The sequence below is a fragment of the Trachymyrmex cornetzi genome, unplaced genomic scaffold (genome assembly GCF_001594075.2).
Source record: "Trachymyrmex cornetzi isolate Tcor2-1 unplaced genomic scaffold, Tcor1.1 scaffold1030, whole genome shotgun sequence".
In the NCBI taxonomy this organism is placed as follows: Eukaryota; Metazoa; Arthropoda; class Insecta; order Hymenoptera; family Formicidae; genus Trachymyrmex; species Trachymyrmex cornetzi.
Window position 1 is genome coordinate 32,209 of NW_017295577.1, and position 11,609 is coordinate 43,817.

General features: G+C 33.1%; 1 protein-coding gene across 6 annotated transcripts in view; it reads left to right on the forward strand.

The window, feature by feature from the left end:
• Nucleotides 1-11,609, forward strand: part of LOC108758776 (Glycerol kinase 2) — an 82,481-nt gene that overhangs the window by 11,650 nt on the left and 59,222 nt on the right. For 3 of the 6 annotated variants that reach the window (XM_018503892.1, XM_018503901.1, XM_018503883.1), the window contains exon 2: nt 4,047-4,407. In XM_018503892.1, coding sequence (XP_018359394.1) covers nt 4,212-4,407 — 196 coding nt within the window. In that variant the 5' untranslated portion in view covers nt 4,047-4,211. Of the gene's footprint in view, nt 1-3,146; nt 4,408-11,609 lie in introns of those variants that run through there. The other 3 variants (XM_018503919.1, XM_018503910.1, XM_018503928.1) reach the window with 2 other exon arrangements.

An 11,609-nucleotide genomic window follows, 5' to 3' on the forward strand; every position in this document is an offset into this window, starting at 1 on the left:
GCGCTATTTTTTATGTGGCTATTTGCTTTGGGTAAAGACTCTACCAGAATGTTCTGTATGTAAGAAGCGAGCATGTACAGAGGACTACCGATGGACGAGACTATGATTCTGAATGGAATATTTTCTTTATGAATTTTAGGAAGTGCATACGCCCTTGGTAACATCCCGTCGCTGTTATATAAAGTTTTGTATTTAGAGTCTGAAATATAATTATATCTCTTCCATCTCGAAAGCAATTCCTTAAGTGACACAATAAGTTTTTTGTGGGATCTTTTTTTATTACAGTGTAAGTGTTTTCGTCCCTAAGCATTAAATTTACTTTATTTATATAAGCATCCCTATCAAGCATGACTGTAACACTCTCCTTATCCGCATGGGTGTATATGACGTTGGGATGAGACGACATAAACTTTTTTGTGTCACTTTCTAGCTCCAACAAATTCTCCTCCATGGCAGATAGATGTATCTTACTCGAAGCGATACTGTTTAAAATCGGTAACGAGTGATTCGTGATATCTATCCTCTTATCTAAAGGCATTCTCCGAGTACTATATTCTATGTTCTTAATGCAAGAACATAGCTGTGATGCTTCCTACGTGGGGCAAACGGGAAGAAGATTAAAAACGAGAATCACGGAACATCGCAATCATATACGGTGGAATACCAGCTCGAGATCCGTGATCACGGAACATAGATTGCAATTGGGACATGATTTCAACTGGAACGATATTCAAATCTTGGACGAGGAACCTTGTTATAATAAACGCTTGGTTTCGGAAATGTTGAACATCAAAAAACAAAACAACAGTCTTTATTTACAGACAGACACAGAGGGTCTTCATAAGTCACATATACCGATCATAAACAAGGTCTGACATTGCATTACCAGTAGACTCGCATTACAGTTTCGCACGTCGTGTGGATATGTCGTTTATTCCGATTATATTCTCAGACAAGATACACTTATAATGTGATCAATTGTATAAGTTTTTATAATCGACATCATCGTTGTGATGTGATATTTTTTATTTTATCATCATTGATTCCAAAACTTGACGAACATTTCACCTACATGGATTTTTTGATAATTTTCACAGAGAGGTGAGTGTTTTAACAGAGAGACGACTTTTCTGGTCTTGATTACGATTTTATTAGAAACATTTTTTTTGCTTTCTATCTTTAGAACTACGGTGATCTTTCTCAAACGATCTTCCAATCGCTTGATGGGTTCTGTCGTCCCTCTGAAAAAATACTTCTTTTATTATTTCTTTTATTATTATGGAAAACAATCATAGACATACCTCAGTTTGCGAATTTTTACTTGTTTTTTCGATTAATTTATTTTGTGTATTACGCTCACATCTGAGGAGGGCTCAAATTGGAAGCCGAAACTAGTAATGTTTTCGACGAGATCAAATTATTGTACTTAATATCTATATGTTTAAATTGCTTTTATAATCTATGTTTTATTATTGATTATTTTTAATTTTAAATACATGTAAAAAATGATATGATCTATTGAACTTCTTCACAATTTGACTCTTGAAGGCCTTATTTTTCGTTTTTGTATTTTGAATTATAATTGTTTAAGAATAGTGTGTAATTCGAAAATTCTTATAGTCTCGAGACTGTCGTATTAGGATTTTCGTTTTAGAATGTTCAAAAAATCGAGAAATAATAATAGAGGCTATAAAACTAAAATGGTTTTTGACTTACAAGTATTTAAAGTTAGCTTATAATTGAAAAAATTATTGTCGATATTTTCGCATTAGCATTTTGTCTCAAAATTACCTCAAGAATATGCCCTTAAGAAGAAATGCGATAGTTGTGAGACACCCTGTTTATTTTACACTTTGTGCAGGTGCGCCTATTTTGTATATATTCGTAATTGGTAAAATGGAAATATTAAGAAACTCCACGCAATCTATTTCATTTTTTTGCAATATTCAGAGAATTTTTTTAATCCAAATATTTCAAAAAATTATGATAGTCGAGTATAAAGTTTGAAAAATCTTGTCGCGCTGCGGCGATGACATATGTTTCAACGAACATTATAATTTTTAAATTAATGGAAATAATTAATTAACAATCATATAACGTGTAATTGACGTATGTTTTATATGCGCAGTCCATTACTCAAAAGCCAAAATCTTTTTAATATCTCCGTAACAATTTGTAAAATCTTGCGCCGTAATATGTATTATATATTACAATTCTCCTAATACCTACAATGTTGCAGCGATATTACAGCGCAATCTGCAGTATCGCAACGTTTCTGCAATGTTACTGCAAGTTTCATATACCTACATATTATACATATTTGTATATACAGGATGTCTTCAAATTCGTGCTCTATTTCTTTTTGCAAAGGAAATGTTGCGTCCGACAAGTGGTTTTTGCAGGACAGCAGGTTGAAGTCATAAGAGTAAATGCAAAAAATTATCTATCGAATGTAATTTTACTACAGGAAAAAGTTGTTCATTAGCATAAAAAACAACTTTTTCCTTTAACAAAATTGCATCCGGTAAGTAGTTTTTGTAAGAGAACAGGTTGAATTAACAAATAAACATAAAAATTATTTATCGGACGCAATTTTGTTAAAGGAAAAAGTTGTTTGTTTTAGCATAAAGTTTCACGTCTTGTATTTCGTGGGCGCGAATTTGAAAACATCCTGCATAAGTGTTAAAAGCTTAGTAGCGCGCGCGAAGCGCGCCTGTTATGTTCTAGTATTTATAAAAAAATATTATGTTTTTTATTATTAATATAAATGATGTTCTAGAAATTTTATCTTATTAAATATAATACTTACATTTAACGCATAAAAAAATACTCCCTCTTTCCGCCTCCAGATCATCTTTTTTTTTTAATTATACGTAGTACTCTTTTCTTTTAATTCAGGTATGCAATGTGGTAACTCTAATCACGATCCATTTTGAAAATTCTTGCTCTAATGCATGGCATTGCTTTCTTCTTGGAGAAAAAATGTGATTGATGTCCCTTTTTACTAATATAGATTCACTTTATAATCTTGATTTAACTTACTTTTTATATTACCTTTTTTCAGAATTTCTAAGAATTAGAAAAGAATAAAGAGTAAATCAAATCGATATTAAAGGGTGCGTTTCGAATTACACATGAAGCGCATGAGTTATAATATCATTTTATCTTTCTTTATTCTTCGATGAATAACAAGAACAAATGATGCATATCATGTGCTTTGTGCGTAATTTGGAACGCATTTATAATTAATCTATTAGTATAAATGGACATGAAAACGTTATTTGGCGATTTTTCTTCTTTACATGTCATGTGGTCAAAACGTGAACGTTAATCAACCACAGGAATCAGCAAACACTCGAGATCAAAATATCAGACTGTATACGGCTATACTCAGAAACAAATTTTATTGATATCATTATTCTAATCAAATTTTTGGTTTAGGACAACAAAAAGGTTGAGGTTGGTCACATATCAACAAAACTTTTTTCTGAGTGTAATTCGAGACTTGACTGTGAGCACGACACGAGACTCAGGGCCATAGCAAAAAACTTAAGGCAGTAAGATTAACCAGTAAAGAAATCAATATGTTGGATTGGCTACTACTTATGTTATGGCCTTACGGACTCTACTGTGATTGATTAATTTACTTACTGTTTACGTTTTATTGCTTAATTTTTTGTGTGTGCCATTGCCCTCATGATTACGTTTACACGGTCACTCTTATTCGGATTTAATTACATCCGTAGTTAGAAATTATTCAATCACAGTCGTTCTATTCTTCAAAGGAATATATGATTGACCAGTTTCATAACTTAAACCCGATTATGGGTGCCATGTAAACGTGGGGTCTATCAGTGTGAGTACGTAATGTGAGAGGGATGGGGAGGGGGAAGCGAGAGGGGGCCATGAAACGGAGATATCCTAACAAGCAAGTTGCCGATAATTTCTGTGCATTCTGGCGAAAAAGCACGGCGCGCTTATATAGGTATACGTAACGTTCGAATTAGTTTAAGAATATACAGTCGTTTGTTTTCTCACGATTGTAGGAAACGAGATCGTTCTTAAAAACAATGTCATTCAATCATAAAGTTGTTGCAACAGCAATAATAACGACGAGAGAGAGAGGCTGATTGGTGAATATCGCATCTTGATTTACGAGTTATCATTATCACGCTGACATCCGAAAGAGAAAAGAGGATTCACGGTGATTCATGGAGCGGAAGGATGCAAACGAAAATTCGGAAGTGGACACTAACGAAGATACAGAGGATACGGCGATCACGAGCGAGCGGGGCACGCCGGAAGGATTTGATTCTCTCGAAGATTCGGCTACGTCGTTGGAGATGGAACAGTCGGAGACCGGTCGGAGAACGAGTATCTTCAAATTCTACTCGTACAAGAACGCAGGTGAGTGTGACTATAGGTGCGTTCCGTATCGCGCATGATGCGCATGATGCATCCATTGTCCTTGTTTAACATTTGGTGAGCAACGAGGATAAACGATGCATTATGCGCATCATGCGAGAAACGGAACGCACCCTATATATAAGTTGTGCTGTCTGCAGTGCGTAGAGAGCGATAAACCGAATTCGTGCCGATAGACATTTAGGTATTCGATTTAAACATCACATTGACAATGCAAAATCATATCACTTTTATTTTGTTGTTCGAAAATAAATCAACTATTGTATGACTCCTTCTCTCCCCCTCTCTCTTTCCCTTCCCCTCTTCCCTCTCTCTCAACTGAGAATCTCATTCCTCGAAAGTAATTTCGAAATCGTTATTTTCGATTTTGAAATGACAATCGGCGACGTTCATTCACTCTTAAAAATCGGTGTGGATTTTACACATGCGGTGTTTATCAGTTATATGTATAATATTCACCGTATTAGTTTCAATATTAACATCAACATGATGAGGATTTACCACTACGGATTTTAAAATCTATCATGGCATTGATATAAATATCAGGAGTTTTAAATCGTATCATGGCGATGTTAATATTAAGGGCAATAGCACTTTTTTAAATTTCCTAGATGGATATCTGGACCCAATAAGCACAGTATTTTGCATAATATATGGTATAATGCAAAAGCAAATTAACCAATCAAAGTCCTTCATTTTCTTCCTTTCCACGAAATAAAAGACTGATTGGTTGTTTTCTTATGCCATACAAGAATTTATGCTTTTGCCTTAATGGGTTTTCTATAATAAGCCATACTTAAGTTTTAAGACTTAAATCCCATAAGAAATAAACTAATCACAGTCGATTGTGAGAAGAATAATCGACTATGTTTCGTAATTTCTTACAGCTTAAGCCTAGTATTACATTTATCGTGCGACAAAACATTTCAAGCCTAACCTTAAACTTATAGTTATAATGACTTATTGAAATCTCATAATACTAATAAGAGAATTCTATACTGATAGACACTGCACGGTTGAATTCATATCGATATTTTTGAGAGTGTTGGATCGCGAAGAAACGCGTGTCGATTTATAAAATGTAAAGTCAATCGGACTTTACATTTTATACATGTGTATATGTTATAGGTGTGCGCTGTACCACATTCTAGACTTTAGACGTCTCGTCGGGTTGATGAGAATCAAATGTAGATAAGGATAACATGACATAGCTGCTATTGGGTGGCATCCAGTTGGACATAGGTCAATTGGACACGAGCCACTCACAGCGCTTGAGACTACAAAGCCCCTAGGCACTGGTCGCGTGATTGGTGGTGTCCAATCGAGCCGTGATCAATCGGGATCACCCCGCTGCTATTGACGTTCACGGAATTCGATTAGAATTTTTAATGTTGCAATTTCGTGTGAATTAAATAAAAAATCCGTATTCTCACTTATGCATTGACATCTGAGATTATGGATGCGGTCCATTTGGTGCTACAAATGCTTCGGAAGCATTTGACTGACCAGTCAGAAGAAAGAATTTCACTAATTGACCAATAAAAAAAATGTTTCGAAACATTTGTAGTATCAAGTGGACCGTAGCCTATGAACGTAATAAGTACGAATAAAATAATTAGGAACGTTTTGCCATTCACTTGTGTAGTTATTCATTAACTTGTGGATCGTGACTAACATAATACTAACATAATACGACAGATCCGTCATTGATTACTATGATAACGTCAATACAGTCGGCCTAGAATCCCTAGAAAAACAGAGTTTGGCCACGCCCTCAAAGTGTCAGATAAAAGTAGTAGGGATATGTTCTTAGTGCTTGCACTTTACACTTTCATACTTAGAAGTTAGTTCACAACGAGTGTGAATCGAGACGAACGTGTTTGGGCTATGGCAGAGAACGAGACATAACTTTCGTAGTCATAACGTACACTGTTAGAAATTTCTCAATGAATTTTAATTAACATGTAAAGGAAGCATGTGGTTATGCACGAAATTAAATGTAATGAATGATGTAAATAAAAACTAAATTACAGTAGTCTTAAATGTGATGAACGTGTGTATTGAAATTAATGAACACATTATTATAGAAATTAATTTACACGTTAATGAAAAGTACGAGATCTGTAACTGAAAAGTAATTTACGTTAATGACATGTAAGAAACGTAAACGTATTAAATGTTAAGCGTTAATAGTATTAGGCTTAATTAAAATATTATTAATATTCGTAAATGTAAAAGTACATTAAATTTCAATACGCTTAACTTTTAAGTTAAGCGTATTGAAATTTAATATACTGCAAACTGAAATTTCATTAATATGTACATTAATAGTTATTTAAATTACGATTAATTAAATGTCATTTATATCCGTAAATGAAAAGTATATTAAATTTCATTACACTTAATTTTTCAGTTACTGTAAACTTAAATCTCATTAACATGTGCATTAATAGTCCTTTCAGTTACAGAGAAATTAAATTTCATTCACCAATGTACATTAAAGGTTAATGAAATTTAAGAACATTTCTAACAGTGTAAGGTAAAGAAACAAAAGATTAGTTTAAGAACATTCTAACAGTGTAAGGTACAGAGAAAAACGTAGCTGTCATAATCGTGACTGGTCGCCGACCAAATTGTCATTACTAAGTGGGGAAAAATAATACAATAAATAAAAGGAGACAGAAAGTCAAACAGTTATACTAACAAAGTATGCGCATTAACTGTAAAACTTGGAAAAATTGTTCTTCTTAAAATAAATCATGATATAAAGAATCCAATATTTCAGTGACTTCTTGTAAATTCAAACCATTCTTTTGTTTCTTAATGTAAATAGACTCTGAGATTAAACGCTTATTATAATTCTTTTCTTCATCTAAAATCTTGACATTGTTCCAATCAAAATCATGATTATATTCTAGTCTATGTTCCGTAATAACCGAGGGTTGATTGGTATGTCTGTGATGTGATTACGATTCTGACACTCTAGTTTAATAATCTTTTCGTTTGGCCCGCATTTGAAGCGTTACAATCCGAAGAATTAATTTTATATATTACATTAGAATGTAAAAAAGAATGTAATTCGTCCTTTTGAATTTTAATAAAAGAACTCAATTTATGTAATCCCACGTAGGCCAAACTAACGGTTTTGTTATTTTTGAAAAATCTTTTGAATTTTTCTGATATTGACGAAACATAGGAAACAGTAAAGGTTATTTCAAAGACTTAGTTGTAGATCTGGAATTTTTATTGTTATTAATTTCGTTATTGTTAAGTTGTTTAAATTTTACGTAAAGTCTTTTTTTGATGTTATTAAATGTTGTATTGAGAGGGTATCCGTTATTCAATAAATTGTCTATAGGTCAGGCGCCAAGTATTTCGAAGTAGAAGTAATTCAAATTAAAGTTTTTTATTCATAAATTAGTTATTTTAGGTGTCATTAAGAAATTCTGAAGTTTACCCCCCAACGATAACCGCGTTCCCCTCTCCGAGGGGAAAGAAAGAATGAAAAATCAGCTTTTTGCTGATTTACAGGTTTTTCTTCAATTTTACGGAAAAAAACGGTTCTGTACAAAATTAAAGCTTATAAAATTCTCTACAAAAAAGGTTTTATACATATTTTTCGTCAGGTAAATATTTCTTCAAGTAACGGCCTTCTAAAGTTGGGTTAAATAACTTGACCATTAAATTCTCCAAATATTCATTATATTATGTGACTGTCCCTTCGCGCGAAGCAGGTATGTCGCTAGTCTATTTATTCTTTCGGCAATGTGTTAGTGACTGTTTATGTACATATCAGGAGCCAATATCTGTTTTTTATGATGATATTAGGGAAGGAAAGAAGGGATTTCAATATTATAAGTTAGCAAACACAAGTTTGGCTGCAACAGTCTATCTGTTAAGAAGGTGTGTTTTTAGTTACAATGATGACGGGAAATATACGTTTCATTTGTGAAGAAAATTTAAGTGAAGGTGAAACTCAAAATTAAAGATAGAGGAATAAACAGCCTTGAAGAATCAAGTAGACGGAGGAAAGACAATAAAAGTGTTCAGCTCCAAAATTTTAATTGTGTAACTGTTCACTCGAAGTGTTATAAAACTTACACAAGAGAAAAGTGTATAGTTGCTGCAGAGAAGTCACGAACAGGTAAGATAATTATTGATAACATAAAAATATATTTTTAGGTTTAATAAATTTCTCATAGATTTTGATATTATATTAAATTTAAATATAATTATATAATAATCACAGATGATTACTCATCTCATGTACTCACTTCGTTTTTGTGTATTTAAATTTCGTAGAATAGTATCTCATTACATACAATGGAAAGAAGTATGTTTATATTCGCTAATGGATTGAAAATACGCTTTGTGATCAATTTTTATTGACAGTTTTTATTGATACGATACTCTAATTCTTATTTTGTAACTGTAAATAATTAAGAAGTTGAAAAAGATTTTGGGAGTATATTATGTTATAATAAGTATATTATGTTTTGATACATTATTGATATCCTTGTTTCATGGAAGCGAACGGCTCGAACTTTTGCGTTGCGTGCAGCGTAATCGGATCGACATATAAATCATTATTACTTTACAACCATAATATTTAAAGAGCTAAAAATTTCCAAAAAACTTCCTTAACTAATAAACAAAATTGTAGTATCGGTAAAAGTTGATAAATCGAAAATTCGTACGATAACTTTTGTGATCGAATAAATAAAACTACGAATTCGAGAGAATATTTTGAAAAATTCGGCATTTGGCTGTGAAATGTTTCGAAAACTTTTTATATTTCGAGAAACATGTTGAAGTTTATCCTGTTAAAATTTCAAAGAAAAATATTTATATTTGGCTGAGATATGACGAGTTGAACACAAAAACCCATTGAAATTTTTTCATTAAAAAAATTACTTTTTTTGTTTATAACTTGAAAACAAAAAAAATTCCAAATTTGGTTTAATGACAAAAAAGATGCGCTATGAAATTTTCTACAAGAAATCAGTCGTCAAAATTGAAATTAGAGCGATGTCCAAAATTAGTCCTTGTGGACAATAATTATCCCGCGAAATCCACGCGCGCGTATCCCCTTATAGAATCCAGCCCCTCAATTATTTCATTCCTGAATATATGCTATTCTTACATACCAACAATCTGTGCTGGCTTACATTAGTTTTCTACCTTCCTACGATATATTATTAATTTATAATTGTAACATTTCCTTATGTTTATAATATGTAATACATCAATAAAGAATGTTTTGCGATATTTCATGTCTACAAGTTTTTCAATAAGCGCATCATTTCCTTACATTGTAAATCGTGCTACCATAGTGAGGGCAAACTAACATGAACCCATCGAAAACATGGGCCGGTGGCTAGACTCTGTTTTTTTAGGGACTCTAAAGCTGGAAACACAATAGACACAGGCAATAGGCACAGGCAACAGAGAATAACGAGCCGTCCAATCAGAGCTCTGGGATATAATATCGAACTTATACCCCAAAGCTCTGATTGGACGGCTCGTTATTCCCTGTTGCCTGTGTCTATTGTGTTTCCAGCTTAAGTAAGCCCATTCTGTAACTTCTTAACGACAATTTTACTAGTTAGAGATATGTCGTTGCGCAGGTATTTTATATGGTGAAAAAACTGCGCAACGACAATATAATTATAGGGTGTCTACCCATGCTGGGGTGCGTTCCAAAACGCAACTTTGGTAACTGAAATCTATAGTTAACGTAACGTAAACTATAGCTTTTTAGTAACCAAAGTTACGTTTTGGAACGCACCCCAGCGGAATAGCGTAACACGGAACAAGAGCAGAACCAATCACAAGCGTTCCAACTGCAATTGGTGCGAAACGCTTGGTTCCGCTCTTGTTCCGCGTTATGCTATTCCGCTGCATGGGTACGCCCCTTACGATACCGAACTGTCGTTAAAAGTTATAAAATAGACCTACAGGCCGGTATTTATAATCCATTTTTATTTTAAGGTGAGACACCAGGTCGAAAAATAGAGTTGAATTTGATATGCAATTGTGTCGTTAATAAATTATTATTTGAAACATTTAATGTAATACCAATTTAAAGTTTATATTTTATAAACAATATCTTTTATTTTTAGACCGTATATGTGAGAGACACAATCAATACTAAAAATTTAAATAAAAAGGCCTCGGTGGTCTAAGGCGTCGTCTACAATACACTCCAGATAGCACAAGAACGTCCACTGGACGTCCATCAAACGTCCGTTTGTAGACATTCGAAAGTCTGATGGACGTCCAGTTAAAATCCGCCGGATGTTTGATGGACGTCCATTCGAAGTACGTTTGCAACTCCGCTGGACATCCTTAGAATGTCCATGCCGACCTATTATGGTTATTTAATGGACCTTAACTGGATGTACATCAGACGTCTGATTAAGATCTATAAATTTAATTAAAATTTTAAATATGTGATATGTTTGGACATTCCGTGGAACACACGTGATAAATAACACGTGGACGTCCAATGGACATTCATCGAACGTCCATAACGCAGGGTGTCCCAAATCTACTGTGCCATTCGCTGTTAATAACAGATTCCTGAGATCATTCTGAGATGAAAATACGAAATAAATGTCAAGGCTATAATAGTTTTCACATTAATATAAACGATTAAAGTTCTCTATATGATCACAAAGCCAAAATTTCGCGCGCTCAGGCATTTGGACTTCAAGATTATGATATTAAAGAACTTTTATCACTATATTAATTTAAAAACTACATATTATAGCTTCGACATTTTCATATTAGGATTTTCGTCTCAAAATGATTTGAGGAATCTGCTATTTAACACGTGTTTTGGTTGCACGATAAGCTTGGGATATATTGTAATTATACACTACGTACTTTGTAAGCGTGTATACATAAGTGTGATATAATAATAAAATTACATATATAATGAAATAAAATAAAGAAAGCTTTTTCCATATTATGAATATATTATACTAATGTTTTAATGAATATACACATTATGATTCTTTCTTCTTTTTATTGCGATCTTAATATAATATATTATACAGGGTGGGGAAAAAGTATGGAAGCAAACAATTATTTCCGAAACTATTCATTTTTCGACAAAATGTCTTAGACATAATTTTTATGGTATGAAAAGATGTATTATGTGGCATAGACGGCATGACCTT